The 18,649-nt window shown below is 42.1% G+C and overlaps 1 protein-coding gene across 2 annotated transcripts in view; it reads left to right on the forward strand.

Annotated features, from left to right (window-relative positions):
• Positions 1–4,081: 4,081 nt before the first annotated feature.
• GAREM1 (GRB2 associated regulator of MAPK1 subtype 1) overlaps positions 4,082–18,649 on the forward strand; it is a 199,810-nt gene continuing 185,242 nt past the window's right edge. Inside the window, exon 1 of one of the 2 annotated variants that reach the window (XM_080822016.1) lies at positions 4,082–4,557. In XM_080822016.1, coding sequence (XP_080678142.1) covers positions 4,437–4,557 — 121 coding nt within the window. In that variant the 5' untranslated portion in view covers positions 4,082–4,436. The remainder of the gene's footprint in view (positions 4,558–18,649) is intronic. The other variant, XM_080822015.1, reaches the window with a different exon arrangement.

An 18,649-nucleotide genomic window follows, 5' to 3' on the forward strand; every position in this document is an offset into this window, starting at 1 on the left:
ATATGAGACACTAAAAAGCCTTTGTGAGGAAATGAACGGAGGTGATTGACGCAGGCTTGAGACACTGGGACAGGCTGCGACTGACCTTCCCGCCACTGGTCGGAAGGAGGATCATCGACAGTCACATATGGGAAGAACTTCTTATATCATGCAGAAGGCTTTATATTATATTCCACAAACAAGGAGGATACAGACATGGTACAAGGTTTCAGTCAGGGAGTAACTTTTAAGTCAACTCTGGCAATGGTGTGGAAATTAATTGAAAGGGAAAAGAGTTTAGAGACCTAGAAAACCACTGGGGCTGTGAACTTTGATATCACACTTGACTGCTAGCATATCATGTGCCCCAGGACACGCTGATATGAGGAAGACCAACATGTAATAATTTTATCTTTCAAAGCTGATAATACAGGGAATTAACAAGTTATGTATATATAAATAGTAGTTTCACAGTTGGGAAGCTGTGAAGCGTCCCTCATATAGAGTCCCATAGTATCATATGCCTGATTCAACCTTGGGTCTATCAACATCATTAGATCAGCATCTGAAGAGCCATCAAGTTCACTGCCTTGATCTGCTATGTAGCAGGGGTGGTTCACTGTGGAAGACGTTAACCTCACAGACTCTTGATTTGGGGAGTGAGGTCTCACAGCTCAGAGCAGGCACCTCCGTTTCCCATTTGAGGAATGCTCCTCTAGTCCTTGTTCATATAAACTGTTCTTTCGTTTGTCTCTTCATCTTTTCGTTAAAATTTGGTGCCATTCAAAGCCACTACTTCTTTTCATAAGAAGAGTAGCTACTTCCATAGCACTTCCTATGTGTCAGGCACTATTCTGAATGCTCCACATATATTAAATGATAAAATTCTCATATCAACCCGATGAACACTATAATTATTATCTTACTCTGTTCAAGCTGCTGTAACCGAATACCACAGACTGGGCAGCTTAAAAGCAACAGAAATTCATTTGTCATGGTTCTGGGGGCTGCAAAGTCTAAGATCGAGGTGCTGGAAGATTCCATGTCTAAAGAGAGTCGCTTCGTGGTTCATACCCCTAGTCCCCTCCCAAAGGCCCCACCTCCAAATACCATCACTTTGGGGATTAGGTTTTATCATAAGAATGGGGGAGGGGGACACAAACATTCAAATCTATAGCAATTACCCTCATTTTTTAGAGAAGGAAATAGCTAGTTGCCCAGGATCCCACATAAGAACAGAAGCACTAATCATGTTCATGCCATCAGGCTCTGGAGTTGGTATTTTTAATCACCATAATATGTTGCCTCTCACAAGTCTCAATTTTATAAGGTACCTCGTAGGAGACAAGGGACTGGCACATGGAATTTTGCCTTATAGAAAGATTTTCTTAGATACTCCCTTCTTCTTCTTTTTTTTTTTTTAAGATTTTATTTATTTATTTGACAGACAGAGATCACAAGTAGGCAGAGAGGCAGGCAGAGAGAGAGAGGAGGAAGCAGGCTCCCTGCTGAGCAGAGTGCCAGATATGGGGCCCAATGTGGGGCCCGATCCCAGGACCCGGGGATCATGACCTGAGCCGAAGGCAGAGGCTTTAACCCATTGAGCCACCCAGGCGCCCCTAGATACTCCCTTCTTAATAACCTACAAGTCCTATAAGTTTTGTCCCTGCACCCAGTTGTTATGCCTTTATCTACATGGTTTTGCATTGGTCCAACAATCTTAAGAAACATAATTCCTCATACCATGTGTGGAAGTGCGGTTCAGCTAGGTGGAAAAATTACCTTTCTTAAATGATTTTCCTTACAGCTTAACCAAAACTCTCTCCATATCACACATAAGATCTTTCTGTAAGCATTCTCCTAGGACAGGAAGATTCACATAAGAATTTGTAGCTCATTAAAGCGTCTTCCCTCTAATGCTCAAGATTACAATGAAACCTTTTTCTGCGAGGTCAGCAATAAGAGCAAATCTAATGTAAGTCCTTTATTGATTAAAAAAAAGTTGACTGCATTAATCTTTTTACTTTTTATCTTGTCTTTAGGTCATAAGTCACACCAATCCCGGCATGAGAGGGAATTATGGGAATTTTATTCCTTGAAGCTTTTAAAGAGGATATCATAACAGGAGAAAATTATTTTTTTAAAGAAGTCTTTCTGTCATATAAGGTTTCAGGATTTACCTAGTTGAAGGACCTCCACCCTGCCCATTCTTAAAGGTTTCCTATTTCATTTTTGGAGTCTGAACTTTATTTCCAAATATAATTATTTAGATCATGATAAGCATGGGGTGATGTATGTAATTGTTTGAATCACTGTATTTTACACGTGAAACTAATACTGCACTGTATGTTAACCAATTGGAATTAAAACAAAAACTTAAATAATAATTTTTAAAACAATAATTTGGATAGAAAATTAGCCGGCACTTAGGTCCTTATTTTTTAAAATTATTATTATTATTGTTATTGTTAAGTAAACTCTATACCCAATGTGGGGCTGAAACTCACGACACCTAGATCAAGAGTTACATGCTCTACCTACTGAACCAGCCAGGCACCCCTCACTCCTTGTGTTTTTTTTTTAAATTGTTCTTTCAATTAGCAAAACCTTATAACTTTAATGGACCTGTGATTCTGAGTAAAATAATATATTAAAATATTTCTCACTTTTCCCTAAGACTTTTTCAAAAAATTGATGGGCATGACACAGAGGTCAAAACTTCCAGCAAAAAAAAATTTGTGAAAACTGTGGCCAATGCCTCCAAGTGAGAGGGCAAGGAAGGTGGGTGTAGAAGATTCTCGGTGTTGTTCTTCAGTTGCTAATGGAAGGGTTTGTTCATTGGCACAGACCTAAGTCAGCCCACTGAAAAGGCAGCTGGGGGGTTTCAAATCCCCCTGGGTTCGAGAAGCAGGCGCTTGTTATGTCTCACGCACGAAACACTGGATACGTGTTGGAAAAACAGAAGAGTTGATACTGGTAACCACTCACCTCTGCTAGTGTAAAATAATGCTAAAAAAAAGATGAGCACACAAAGGTCGGGATCTGCTTAAAGAGGAACTCTACAGTACCTTTACCTTCTGAGCTGCGTCTGCAGAGAGCATGCCATACTGCAACACTGGGGGAAACAACTATTTACCACGGAAGGTAAGCTGTGGATTTGAATCCTAGCACTGCTGTGTACAAGCTGTCATCTTGCCAAAGTACCTAATGTCTTGGTATGCGTATCTAGAAAAGGGAATTATCCCAACCTTAAAGACTGGAAGAGAACTGAGAAAATCATGTGAAAACAGCTGGCCCCAGTAGGCTCCAGGTAGTTAGCTCTTTCCCTGGACGTGTTTATGGGGGTTGGTGACCTCCTACCCCCGCAGTCTCCAGCATCTCAGTTCATACAACGAAGGTACTGAACCCAACGGTCAGCTTCCCTTCTGTGGACACTGACCACTCATCATCACCCTTCTCCATCTCGGTGCTTTGGCGTTGTCCGGGCTGCCCAGCAAAGTCTAGACTGGTAGGATTAACTTCCAGCCCCACTGATAGAGTTGTGGGGTTGGGGGAGAAACGCCAAGGAGTGCTCCACGCCTGCCTTTCCCTCCCGGTCTCTCTGTCACACTCTCAAGCGGTGGACACCAAAGAGGTCTCTCCTGTGGCCCGTATTAGCCACTCCAGCGGCAGGGTGGGGAGTAGCACGGGACAGTGCCCGACGCCACGACTAGGGGAAGGACTCGCGAGCTCGCTCCGGTCGTGCTGGGCTCCCGGAAGGGCCCTGGGCGAGGAAGGAGTCTGGGCGCGCGGTGACGCCCGGGAGGTTGCAGGGCGCGGGAGCCGTCGGACGGGGGAGCGAGAGCTAAAGCTTGTAGAGCGCGCCGAGCCGCAGGCGTCGGCGGCCGCGGCCCGGAGGCTGACGCCCAGCCGAGCCCGCCGGGCCGCGGGAGGCGGAGCGGGCGGCGCCGGGGAGGCGGAGGCGGAGGCGGCGTCTCCTCGAGCTGCGCAGGCGTTGCTCGCACCTTGTTGGTCAGTGCTGGGAGCGCTGCTATGGCGTTTCTCAGACCCGCGGCTCCTCCTCACAAGCTCGAGGCGGAGGGAAGGAGGGGTAAGAGGAGGAGGCGAGCGGACGGCCGCCGCAGCTGCACACCCGGGGCCAGAGAAGGAGGCGGAGCGGGAGCCGCCGCAGCCACCCCGGCCGCCGCCGCAACCCGCAGCCGCGGGGCTGCTGCGAGTCCTCTCCGGGCTTGAGGGCACGCGGGGCGCCCCGGCCATGCCCCGCATTGGTAGCTGAGCCGGGCGCGGGCCCCCTCCCTCCCGGCCGCGTCAGCCGCCGTGCCCCCGGGCTGCCCGCGGCCGGAGTGCCCGGCGCCTCCCGCGCGCCCCAGACCGCGAGCGCGAGCAGTCGCGGCCGCCGAGGCGCGGGTGGTGCCGGCGGCGGCGGCGGGAGCGCGGGGCAGGAGGAGGCGGGGAAGATGGACCCGGCGCCCTCGCTGGGCTGCAGCCTCAAGGATGTGAAGTGGAGCTCGGTGGCCGTTCCGCTCGACCTGCTGGTCAGCACTTACCGGCTGCCCCAGATCGCGCGGCTGGACAGCGGTGAGTCCCGGCCCGGCCCCCAGCTCAGGGCAGACCGGCCCGGACCGCAGTCTAGGCGCGGGTGTGCGCGCGTGTGCTGGGGTGGGTGGGATCGGGTGGGGAGTGGGCTACCCGCCCCCCCGGCGCTGGAGTTGGCCCGAGCGGCTGCCGCAGCCCTAGCGCGTTGCTCTCAGCTATCCCCAGCAGCAGCTAGAGATGTGAAAATCAGAGCCCTTGCAGTGTAATTAAAAAGGACGTCTTAAAAAAAAAAATCAACATTGGGGAAACCTCTGCAGATAGTAATTTTGGAGGCGAGCTGTCCCTCCTCACCCGCCTGCAAGAATTACTCAACCTGGGAAATCCTGAAGAGTTATCTTAGGCAACTTTCTTACAAAATCATTGTGCTTTGGGTGGCATCATTATTTTGGATGCTCTCCCCCCCCTCCCCGCCCCCCTTCCCCCAGAAGCAGCAGATTTAAGAGGAAAAGCTCCTGGGTGACCAATGAAAGGGATCACATTTCTCAGAGACCTTTTATTACAGCTTGTCTGTTTTGTTTAACCGAACTGAAAGTAATTTGGGGCTGAGTGTAGAAGATGTTTTTAGCAGAAGTGATGGTATGCTTAAGGTAGTTATTAACACATCTGGAGCCTGGAAAACATTTAAGTCTCCAAAACCTGTATTGATTGGTAACCTGAGCTCAGAACTAAGAATGCGCCTATTTCCTGAAACTGACCACCAGAAACCAACCAAACACCCCCCAGCTGTTTGCTCTGCAGTGTGACATCTGCAAACAAGTGCATACTGTCAAGCAAGTAGACCCCTTTCAGTTTGAATTGTAACCCCTAAGGTGGCAATTTAGGTGTGTCTTGTCTTGTGTTTTCACAATAACTTCAGATGATTAGGGCTTCATGTAATTTCAGACTGTTTTCAGAAACATGCTTCCCCGTGGGGCTGCTGGAAGCCCTTGGGCCCAGGCTGGCAGGCGAGCAGATAGAGCTGTGGTCACACAGGCCAAGTCAGAAGGAAGAGCACTGAGCAGAAAGATGTCATTTCAAGTCACATGGATTTGGGTTACTCCTTTCCTGGAGTATAGGAGTGTGTAACATGAGCTGTGTAAATGTCCAAAGGCATTCTCTTTTTCTTATCTGTGGAGTTAGATGAGACATTTGAAGTACTGACGTGAGAAGTAACTGCAAGAAAGTTCATGAAAGCAATTTTGGCCATGCTTTCTAGTCTTGTTTGGTTGGGCTTGGTAGTGGTGGGAATAAACTAGGAGTTTTCCAACTAGTAATAAGTACAGATGAACCCAGCAAGGAAAGGTGGTGTGTGTTGGAGCATTTCTGCTTGCAGTGGGGTGGGAAAGTGTTGCGTGTTTTAACTATGTATATGCAGGTCTGAATCTGTGTGTGTGTGTGTGTGTGTGTTCATATTCACAGTGTTTCATTTCCTCTTCCACTGTGCAAAATTGTGTATATTGGAAGGTTTTGAGTCGTCACCTTTTCCGACCTTCTCTCATCAATGCACACTGCCAAAACTTCTTACCTAGGCAGAGATCATTGATGCATGTGGTATAAAAGTCACCCAAAAGCTTCATTAAATTCAAAGTTTAAAAAGCCTGAATGTCAATTGCAGATAGAACTTTTAGCTTTATTATCTGGTTTCCTATCCCTGTCATTCATAAGAAGGATCTGAATCAGCAGTGTACTCATCCCACACTTCTTTTTAAAATTAGGACGTGGGTTGCAAGTCTTTAACACTGTGTCCTTTCAAGCTGTGGAATGGATTTTGATCATGTGTAATTTCCATTCTTGATTGTAAATTTTCTCTTATTACACCTTGAGAATCAATAGTGGCACATACAAATTCGGAATCATAGCCAAATACAGCTTTATACCTTGTTCCTTAACAGTCCCATCTTGTTTAAGATTTTTCTTGTTTTTAATAGCTGCATACTATTCCAGGGGATGGCTGGACTGTATAATCTAGTTCCTATGGTGGACATCAGTGGCTTTGTTTATTTTTTTTTAAGATTTTTTTTTTTTTAATTTATTTACTTGAGAGAGAGAGAGAATGAGAGAGGGAGAGAATGAGTGGAGAAAGGTCAGTGGGAGAAGCAGACTCCCCGCCAAGCAGGAGCCCAATGTGGGACTCTGTCCCCGGACTCCAGGATCATGACCTGAGCCAAAGGCAGTTGCCTAACTAATTGAGCCACCCAGGTGCCCCGCGGCTTCGTTTTTTAACTGTTACAAGTTGTGATGTAACGAATGCCCTTACCCATAAATCTGTTTGGGTTGGTATATATTCCTGCCTTTCTGAATAAGTATGTGAATCTTTTTGAGTCCTTCATATCCACTGTCAAATTGCTTCAGGGTCTAAAGGTGATACTCATTTCAACTACTGCGAGAAGTGTGGGAGTATCACTCTCCCCCACAGCCTTACAATATTAGTTATCCTTTTTTTTTTTTAATATTAGTTATCCTTAAACAAACAAACAAACAAAAACTTTACTAATGCTATGAGAGGAAAGTATTAGCTTACCAATTAAATTTGGATAGCCTTTCAAAGAGTTGATCATTGATTCCATGCTTACTTTTAATCACATTTCACAACAATGCTTACAACATATTCAGGGTATGTCGCCATGTTTATAAAAGCTGTAGCTGAAATCTCAGGTTTTGTGCTGTCCTCATTCTGTGTCCTTTTGCCAGTTTTAGCACTACAGGTACATTTTACACACACACACCCCTCATACTTAGACATGAAAGGTAGTCATTTTCCAAATCACTTATTTTAAAAGAGACTAGAGGGAAACTGAAAAACATGCCACTAGCTGATGCGATGCCAAGAGGGAACTATTGGCTAATTATAAGCAGTCATTAAAGAACATTAAACATCTAACTTAATAACTGTTGATAATTGAATGCCTACTACGTGCTGTACATTTCTAGGTGCTTAACGCATATTTGTCTCAAATCCTCAGCACCCCATTTTAAGGACTTTGGGAACCTGAGATTCAGAGAAATTGAGTAACATACTTGGTAAATGTGCGGAATGGGATTTTCAGCCAACTTTCTGACTCTAAAGAAAGACCTTTTATCTCAAACTTTACCTCTTCACACTAAATGGGAGTAGGTTTAAAGTAGGTCTAATGTCTACTCTAAATAGCCCCACTGTCTCTCTGAGAGCTTGAGGACCGGAAAGTCAATATTTTTCAAACAGTGTAGACACCGAATTAAGTGCTAGCCTCATCCATCATATTTAGACTACCTTCTGCTTCCCAGAGGAGCGGCTGACAAGACGTAAAGGGCAGTGGGGAAGAAGAGTATGAAATCAGAGAAAGAAGGAAAATCATGGTATCTGAGGGCTTGGGTACGTAGCTGTGCCTGTTGGGATTCCTCCTCAGTACATTTGCCGTGCTTAAAACATTAACTACACAGGAAAGATCTCTCCAGTTCTTTGCATAATGCATGTTACACCTGAAATGCCAGTCAGATAGATATATTCAATATTGCATCCCCAGCGGTGAAATTTGTCATCGTATGATAAGAGAAATACAAAATAGAGAGCCTTCATGGTCTCTTGCCTCATGAATTTTTCGGGAAAACAAAGAAGAGTACTCAAGAAGTAGCAATTCTCCTTAGGAAGTAAGATACAAGCTCATCAGCCAAGGGCTGTAACCCCATCAGCAATGCAGTTGAGATTAGTTATTTAACCTGGTCCTTGGGCTTAGAAACTGTTGGCTGTAGAACCGTGTTCAACAGATGGCCAGGAAAAGGGTGGAGAGAATGCTAATCCCCACCCCATCTCCCACCCATCCTAGCTCACGACTAGGTAGGTGGGAAATTGTTCATTCTTTGTCTTTTCAGTTATTTCTTCTTGGAAAGTCTCCAGTGGTTAGTCTATAGCAGTGTTCTTCCACTTTTTTTGTTCCTGTAGCTCCTAAAAAATCCTGTAGAAGTCTGTACCCTAGGCACATTTTTAACGTGATTGCTAAAACTTTTCATCTTAAGTTTAAACAGTTGCAGAGGATGATATTTTTCAGCATCTTATAAATCTTGACCTTTTAAATTGTGACATCATTAAAATACTTTAGTAGGTCTATAATGGATTCCCAGTATCATTCGTTTTTAAAAAGATGCATGAATAAGTTCTTCTTAAACAGTTAAAATCTTTATACCTTTTTTCTTCCTTAAATTCGTATTTTCGTTTTCCTTCCCTTACAGAATTCTATCCCAATCTAATATATTTTTATGCTTGAAAGTGTCTTATCGATCATTCTGTCATACTTTGTGTAACAAAAATATATATAAATTGAAACCTAGTATTATATTTTTCTTTTGACCTTAGTTAGGGCTCTTCCTATTTGAATATTTCAGGTCATTTGAAATGAAGAATTGGAAATTACCTGATTTAGAAAAGGCCTTACGGGGCACCTGGGTGGTCAGTGGGTTGGGGCCTCTGCCTTTGGCTGGGGTCATGATCCCAGGACCCTGGGATCAAGCCCCCAGTCGGGCTCTCTGCTCAGCAGGGAGCCTTCTTCCTTCTCTCTCTGTCTGCCTCTCTGCCTACTTGTGATCTCTGTCTGTCAAATAAATAAATAAAATCTTAAAAAAAGAAAAGAAAAGAAAAGGCCTTGCAACCCAGATGCTGGAGACTCCCTCCTCTACAGCATTAACATTTTTATTTGTTTCTTTGTTACTCACCCTGAGGTCTTTACACCCTGGGGTAATGCGGTTTAGAAAGATCTAAAGATGCATTGTTTCTGTAAAGTAGGTGAAGGGTCTTTGTGATGGGGAGGTAGGTGGTGGAGGACAGCTTCCATTCATCCTGGGGTGGATGTCCCTCCATCATAGCCATGACCCCAGGCAAATCAATTTTTAGACAAGAGAATATTGGGAAGTTGGGGTGCTGGAAATTGACACCCTTACAGCTGTGATGGGAAGTATTGGCTTTGCATCAAACATGTAGCCCTGTTTGAAGAATGCTGGCCTCTATGAATGAAAGATGAGTTCATGGCCCTGTTTGCTGAAAGGAAGAGGACTACCAAGTCCTGGAATGACTGGGAGGAAGAAGACAGTAGGAGTTGGAGGCAGATGCAATGATGGATCAGCAGCAACCTCTCCTTTCCAGCTGTGCAGAGGAATCAGAGCCGGGGCTCAGCCCCAGGTGTGTTGATGCTGGGAAGCTTGGTTCTTGGCTTTGTGCTGAAGTGTTTCTCTTACTAGCATGTAAGTGCCTGGAAGGCTGAAGGAACAGAGGCATGGACACTCTGAACCCGGTGAGGCTCCATGTGGCCGTTAGCAGATGTCAAAGGTGTTTCTATTCTCAAAATCTCCATGACTTTTACGTGTTTGTGTGTGTGTGTGTGTGTGTGTGTGCATGTATAATTTCTTTTTCTAAATTAACTTAGCGTCAGTCTTTTTTTTTTTTTAAAGATTTTATTTATTTATTTGACAGAGATCACACGTAGGCAGAGAGGCAGGCAGAGGGAGAGGGGGAAGCAGGCTCCCTGCTGAGCTGAGAGCCCCATGTGGGGCTCAATCCCAGGACCCTGGGATCATGACCTGAGCTGAAGGCAGAGGCTTTAACCCGCTGAGCCATCCAGGTGCCCCTAGTGTCAGTCTTATTCCTAGAACATCTGCTTCTCCATGGCTTCATTACCCCGACATTCTGTATTGTAAGAAGGTACATACGCCCCAAGTTGGAGAGACAGTAGTTGAAAGAATGCTGGATTTGGAGCCCAGAAACCTCGCCACTCAGGTTCAGGGACTGCCATTTCATAGTTATGGACCTTAGTGACACCTCTTTGATTTGTAGAAATCTCATGCAGAAGAAGATGTACATTACCCTGGTCCATGTATCTCATAGTTACCAGTTAATTCGTTTCTTCAATCAGCTCATATTTAGTAGGAGGCCCTGCTATGTGTCAAGCCCTGTTATAAGTTTGGGGACGGTAAACCAGAACAAATCAGGAATTTCTGTCCTCATGCAGCCTGCATTCTTGTGTATCTGCTTACTATGAGAGTTAAATGCAATAATATATGTGAAATACACATGTATTGCAAAGCAGCACACTTAAGATTGGAGTAGTGGAGGTGTAGACCAGTTGAGAGGGAGTCTTCAGATGTATCAGAAAGGCGCTGAATAATTCTTTATTATTTTTGTACAGCTAAAGATACCAAGGGAGGCGCTCAGGGTGACATCACTGTATTTCCTTCTGAGTATTTCAGATCTGGTCATCCACCAGTTATAAAAAGGTGGTGTTAAGGTCTTTATCAGAGAGAAAGTGTTAGGAGCTAACTAACCCAAGATTGGGTTTGGAAGAGACCAGAGAAGGAAGTTAGGAAAGAAACTTTTCACTTCATCCAGCATCACATGTAAGTCTGACCAGATGCTACCAAGACCCTTGAGCCTGTTTCTAGTAGATATGTTTCTAATAGATACTCATGCTACTTTTTGTGTCGTGATGGTTTTCTGAGTACGTACATGACTGTTAGCAGGAAGGGAGTGCCTTGAATAATGTCATATACCAAGTGGGTGATAAAGAAAGTCTCTTGAATATTCTTTCAGATTTCAAAGTCTTTCACCTTCCTCTAATTGGCCATGCCTACAAATTAATGAAAAAAGAATAGGAAGGGATGTTTTGGGGGGCGGTGGGCAGGGGTATGCATTCAGACCCACAAGACAAGATTTGGACATTGCTCCTTCAGCCTCTTGCTTTTCAAGTGAGATGGCTGTTTTGAAAACCCTAAGACACTCTGGCCGTCTATGAAAGGAAACTGGTTTGACCATTGTGATCGACTGTGTCATAGTTTAAAGAGCATATTTGAGTCTCTTTTGCTCTTTTGGCTGCCTTACTGAAATAGCAAGTCCCAGTAGGCCAGCTTGTAAACTCGTTATTTTTGAGATTCCTGAGGTATCTGTCTTGGTACTTACTGAGCTGCAGTTCTAGGCGGACTCATAAACTCCCTCTGGTCTTCAGCAGGACGATCAGTCTTAAGAACATCAGCTATTATGTGTAACTTGAAAAATAACTTTTATTGCTGGCTTATATATTATTTTGTCATGTTTGACGAAATAGAAAATACCTGTTAAAATATTTTAAGTCTCATGGGATTTAAGCTGTTTAGAAGACATTTCCACAAGAAGATGCTCCCCCACACTTCAGCGCCCAGCCCTGCTCCTTAGTGGCACAAAAATGTTCCCTTGAGTTTCAGGTTAAAGGTATCTACAATTATTTTTGCTATTTCCCAGCTCCTAGCACAATGCCTGGCATATGAGAGATATTTCATAAGCAGTTAATTACATGAATGAGCAAACCTCAGAATTAAATATTTTCAGGTCCCAAATGTCTGTATTACTAAAGCATCTGTGACCCCTGCATGTTTGAAATAGAATTTCACTTTTGTTTCAGCTGTGATAGACATATTCGTAAATACATAAATTGGAACTAAGGTGGCGGGTCCCCAAATTAGCAGTAGGGAAAATAAAGACTTAGTGGACCGTCATGATGAAATAATGATTCTTAGGATCATTAGCTATTAATATTTTAAAAAATTATTTCTGGAAATTACAGCTCTTTTTTAGATTCTTTGCTCTCTCGCTTGTTCTTTTGTTCCAAAATTAAAATGCCTCTTTTACATATTACATGTAGCTGTGTCACTGAATTTTTAATTTTGTATGGACTAGAATACCATCGATCGTTGGAATTAGTCAACTCTTATAGTATAATAAATAGGACCGATCGGATACTCAGCTAACCATTTAACTCTCCAATGTTTCATCTTCTCAGGGTACCAGGGATTTTACTTCTAAGCAAAGTAAGCCACTTGGTTTAAATAGTGTTATTAAACTACAACTGCTAATTTGGTACAGTTGTCATCTTCCTAGAATAGCCACAAGATTGACTTGAGACCTTAGCGTCTTAATCCCAGACAATGAGTTTCCTTTTATGCCCTTGTGGAAGTATTACATGGTGGTAAAAGAGGGAAAAAACAATGTTCCCAAGCCTTTTTCCAGTTTAGTGGATGAATTACTTTGTTATTAAAGGGCAAGTCATTTTAATTGATTCTGCTAATTCTTAAACCTAGTTTGAAGTATTTAAATACCACTTGGGCTTTGATGGCTTCATGGTTGTTTAATAAATACCAAGTTATTGAATTTAAAATGCAATAGGAAGTCCTATAGCAATGAAGATATTTGTTACTTAGGTTAATATTTAACATCTTCAGTAAGTTGTTACGATTAGGAGGGAATGTGAACAGTGCTTAAAAATGTATCCCTGTGAATATATAAAATAAGTTATGTTCTGTTGTTTTTCTCCACTCAGTAGAGGAAAACTTCCTTGGTCAGACATTTTGTTTTTCAAATATGATGGCTTTCTCACTACCAGAGTTTATGATGTTAGAAATGCAGATTTGCTCTTGATAATTAGTTCGGGTAATTAATTCACATTGACGGTGTTTTCCTTGTGGCAGGGAACTAGATTCAAATACTAAAAGTGACCAAAAAGGGGTAAATGTTTACTTTTCTATTTTAATATTCTGCTACTTTGTAGGTAATTAGGAAGCACTGGTTATAACAGTCTGTCATGCATTCAAAAAAGGGTTAATGAAATGCCTCAGGAAACACATCCATCTGTGCACGTGTTATACTCACTTTGAATGGCCTCTCTCTTTATCAGCAGCATGCGAGCAAAAGATGGTTGGAATCAAAGAACTAGCATCCATTCCATTGTCATTGGTGGTCCTCAGGAAGCTTATGCTTGAGATCTTTAAGTTTGGTCTGTTTCAGGTTAACAGTTGAAATAATGCAAGATCCATTTTTACCTTGAACCGTACTGACCTACGAAATCAATCACCAGACCCAAGTTAAAAACAGTTTAATTAGTCCTGTCTAAAGAGAGAGCGCTCTAGAAGATGCAGATTACCTACTGAAACGTAAGAAAGAAACACGAGGCTTTTTACAGATATTCTGTTAACCTTTTTTTTTTTTCCCCCCTCTCTGTTTATTTTGGGAGAAACAGAGAGCCACTGATAATAGACAGGATCAGAAGAAATTTTCACAAGTTCATCATGGCCAGGTTATATCAGTTAAGGTTGATTTTAGTGGTACATAACAGGAGAAAAAATAGTGATTTGTACAACATGGAGATTTCTTTCTTTTTATATAAAAGGAGTCTGAAGGCATATATTCCAGGATAGATAAGGCAGATTGGGAGTGAAGGCTCCTCGTGTTTTTTTCTGCTCTTCATGCTTAGGAGGTGGTCTTCACTTCATGGTCCTTAATGGCTGCTGGAGCTCTAGCCATCACGTGTACATCTCATACAGCAGGAACCTAACACAGCACTTCACTTACATCTCATTGGTCAGGACTTAACTCCACTATAGGCAGGCACATAAGGAACTGATGTCTTAACTGGATATGGTATCCACGAGTTCTTACTACAGGAGAGGGGAGCATGGGATACGGGGCGCTGTTTAGCAGTCTCTGCCATTTAGATTTGTGCTTAGATGCTTTTTCTTCACCTTTTTTCCCCTACACAAAATCTTAGCAAAACAGCCATACATTGGGCCCGGATTCCTTAACATCTTCTTGTACAGGTTTTTTCTTTAGCTCAGATAGTTTGAACCTCTTGCCCCAGCCTTTCTCTTTTCATCCTTGAGCATGAGCTAAAATCTTAAAGCAGTTCCATTGAAAGGCCCTCTATTGGACATGAAAGTACTTTATAAGTAAGCCATGAAAAGTTGTATACTTGTAAAAAAATATTGTTATAGGACACTCCTCACATTCTTTTTTGGCTTGCATATTTTTCGGGTTTTTCTCTCTGATCTGATGCACACAGTGGGAATAGTTATCCAATTGTTTAAAGGTGTTTTTCTTCCCCCGCTTGCTTTCTTTTGCCAGAGAGGCTTGGTGGTGGTGTTTTAAAAAGGTATTTGCTCTTTTCTTCCAGATATCGTTACTATTGAGAGTTTGGAAAATATAGACCAAAAAATGACAAAAATGAATAATCAGTTTTAATTCCAGAAGTTATATAACTTGTTATGTAACCACTATTAACATTTTCCTGTTATGCAGGCATGGCATGTAAATGGAGACTATAAAAGTAGAAAAAAAAAAAGTCGGACCAAATCGTATAAAACTGCATTTTCGACTTCATGTTAGATTGCGAGCGTTTTCCTTCATTATTAGTATCTCTTAAAAATAAAATTGTTATGACTGAATGGGATTCTGTTACTAGCAATAAACCACCATTTGCCTGACCATTTTTTAGTTGTTAGACATTTGGTTGTTTTGAGTATCATGTTTTCGAGGATATCTGTGTAACTGAATTGGTCAGTTATATATTATTTCATTATTTGGGGTTTCTGGAAATGGGAATATTATTTAGGATTTATTATTTTTAGATTGTTGATGTGTGTTGCCAGATTGTACCCAGGAAAGTTTGTACCATTAGGAGTGAATGGGCAAGTTTATCACTTTGTACATCATTGAATATCATAGTTATTTCTTATTCTTTGCCAATTTAGATAACCTAAAAACTGGCACTTTTTCTCATTTGTGTTTCTTTGATTACTAGTAGAATATCACCATTAATTTTATCATATTTTGTGAATTTTATGAGCCCTTTGTTCCATTTTTTGGTAGAGTTTTTCAAAGCTGTACTTCTCCTTATCAGCCTGGATATTGGTTTTAAGTGTTATGTTCATTGTTGCATTTGTGGCCAGTCCTCTGGAAAAAGGAATCCTCTTCCACTGTATAAAATAAAATAATCTCATGAAAGTCTTGGTAAAACCATGCTGTGTATTTACAACATGAATTCAAGTCATGGAGAGGAGAGGACCCCACAGACACTTTTTTGTTGATAAATTCCTTTGTATCGCATGAAATTTGAGCTGACCAATAAGGTTCATCAGTATTTAGTTTTCAGGGCTAAGAATAAGTTAACACGTTTACTGCATTTGGAGCAGTTGGTGTTTTCTGTTCTCTCTTTTACAAAAGGTAGACCACAGCACCGTGAGAGCCTGTTGAAGCTTAGAGCCTGAGTGCTGGTGTGAGAGAATAAATAACAGAGATTCACAGACACCAGGGAGAAAAGCAAACGAGATTGCTTGAGTGTCATTTCATTTCTTCTGTTGAATATCTGTGTCAGTGTCTGCTTCAGTGTGATGTCTAAGAAGAAGGGAACCACAGACAAGGAGAAAAAGCCTAGTTTAATTCTCTTTGTCTAGGCAGTGATTGATGGAGAATAAAATGTGTATCTGTTTACCAACTTGGCACAGAGGACTCTTTGAATAGTTCTGTTTATCAGTGGGTTGAGGTGACAGTTGTTAAAAGTGAAGTACAAGATGACTTTAAGATTATTTTGCCAGGGGCGCCTGGGTGGCTCAGTGGGTTAAAACCTTTGCCTTTGGCTCGGGTCATGATCCCAGGGTCCTGGGGTCCAGCCCCGCATCGGGCTCTCTGCTCAGCGGGGAGCCTGCTTCCTCCTCTCTCTCTGTCTGCCTCTCTGCCTACTTGTGATCTCTGTCTGTCGAATAAATAATAAAATCTTTAAAAAAAAAGATTATTTTGCCAAAGACGGTTCAAATTAACTTTACAGTAGATCAGGTAGTTTATGAATTGTTTTACCTCTCCCTCTAGTCTTCTCTCTCTCTTTCTCTCCATCCTTCTCTTCCTCTCTCTCCCTCCTTCCTCACTCTCACTCACTCACTCTTTTTTTTTTTTTTTTCCTTTTAAGATTTGCTTATTTGAGAAAGAGAGAAAATGCTGGGGAGTGGGGGTGGTGGGGGAGGGGCAGAGGGGAAGGGAGAGAGAGAATTCCAAGTAGACTCCCCACTGAGTGCGGAGCCCCACAGTGGGCTCCATCCCATGACCTCAAGATCATAACCTGAGCGGAAACCAAGGAGTTGGATGCTTAACCCCTGCGCCACCAAGATACCCTGCTCACTCTCCTTTTCTTGAGTCAGTTGGGAAGATGCAAATCTGAGTAGACTCTGCAGTTGAATACTGTGTGATACAGGGGACTGGGGCGGGGGCGGGGATGGGGGTGGGTGCTCAGACAGTTAAGCCTCTGCCTTCATCTCAGGGCATGATCCCAGGGTCCTGGGATCAAGTCCCCCATTGGGATTGCTGCTCAGCGGGGAGTCCTGCTTCTCCCTCTACCCCTTCCCTGCTGCTGCTGCTTGTGCTCTCTTTCTCTCAAATAAAATCTTAAGGAAAAAAAAAAAGAATATAATAGTTCCTACACTTATTATGCTCATAAGTGGAGACCAGAGAAAAGGGAAGAGAGGAAAATATATGAACTAAGCATAAATACCTAGTTTCTAAATTGTCATAATGAAACAAAACCTCATTTCCCTTGATGGTAAACACAATATATTCATTATGAAGAATTTGAATGCATAAAAATATTTAAAATATTTAAAAACTAAAGATAATCTGAGCTCCTACCACCTTGAAATAACCACCATCAACATTCTAGTGGCTGTCCTTCTCATGTATCCTCCCTTCACACTACACAGGCACACACACACTTAACAATTTTACATGAACAAAGCATTTTTGGGGTTTTTTCTCTTCCTCCCTTCACATCAGCCCCCATTCCTCCAACCCAACCCTGCCTACCCACCAACCCACTTTAATAATCCAGTACATACTCTTCTTTTCTCCATCCTCATACAATCCCATGTCGACATTAGATACACATACAAAGGTACATACTGGAAGAGAAATGTGTCATTGCTTTATAAAACTGGGATTATATTTTACATATTTTTTTTTTTTTTGCCTTTGGCTTATATCACTCATGGGAATTTTTCGGAAATACAAAGTCATTCTTTCTTCATAGCTGCATAATATTCCACTGTGTGGAAATACTCCTGTTGATTTGGTGTTCAGTTTGTTTTTAATTATTAGCCTCTGAATAATACTTCACTAAACCTCCATATACCTAAGTCATTCATTTGCTCACTGTTTCTATAGGAGTCTGTGATTTCTATCTCATCTTTTATTTCCTCTCCTAAAACATCCTTGATAGCACTGTCTTACTGATTCTCTTAATCGTACATGCAAAGATCAAAATTAAATCTTTTTAGGAAAAATATAGGGGGAAGTGGGTTTTCCATCCCAGTACCGCAATTCACAGAAGTGGAATTGATTTAATAGATGTTGCCAAAATGCTATCCAAAAAGTCCATAGCAATTCTCATTTCCATCATTGATGTAGGAGAATAACAGTTCTCCAAGTCCATGTCACCATTAGCTGTTATAAAGTTTTTTTTTAAAGATTTTATTTATTTATTTGACAGACAGAGATCACAAGTAGGCAGAGAGGCAGGCAGAGAGAGGGAGGAAGCAGGCTCCCTGCTGAGCAGAGAGCCCGATGCGGGACTCGATCCCAGGACCCTGAGATCATGACCTGAGCCAAAGGCACTGAGCCACCTAGGTGCCCCTGTTACAAAGTTTTTAAAAACTATTTGCCAGCCTCATGGATACAAAATGAGATCTTATTGCTATGTTAATTTGCATTTCCCTGGCTCTTAGTGATTTTGTGCCCTTTTTATATGATTGTTTACCACTTAGAATGCTCTTCTGCAAATTGAAATCATACTTTTTGCTGGTTTCTCTGTTGTTGACTCCTTCTTGCCAGTTTCTAGATGCTATTTGTATGTTACAGAGAGAGTTTTCCTTGCTTACATTTATCTGTTGACTATGTTATATTTATCCATTTCAGAGTTTTAAATTTTTATATGGACAGACAAGTCTCTTGTGTTTTCACTCTTGGCTAAGAAGGGTCTTCCCAACCCCTGGAATATATGTGTAGTTTCTTAGCTATTCTAGGAAGATTTAAAAAGTTTTTTATTTAAGTCATTAATCTGTCTGGAATTAATTTTTGCATGTGATGTAAGATTTTTATTTTCTTCCAGACTTGTTATGCCAGACCATTTACTCAGAAGTTTGCTTAACTACTGAATTGAACTATCTTTGTCAAATTTATTTTGCTCTTTAAAAGCAGAAGAAATATATTTCAGCTGCACCTGTCTTTCAGGGAATGCACTGGGCTGTGATCTAAGAATACTTGTAGTTAATGAAATCTGAAAACAGTCCT

The sequence above is a fragment of the Martes martes genome (genome assembly GCF_963455335.1).
Source record: "Martes martes genome assembly, chromosome: 13".
NCBI lineage: Eukaryota > Metazoa > Chordata > Mammalia > Carnivora > Mustelidae > Martes > Martes martes.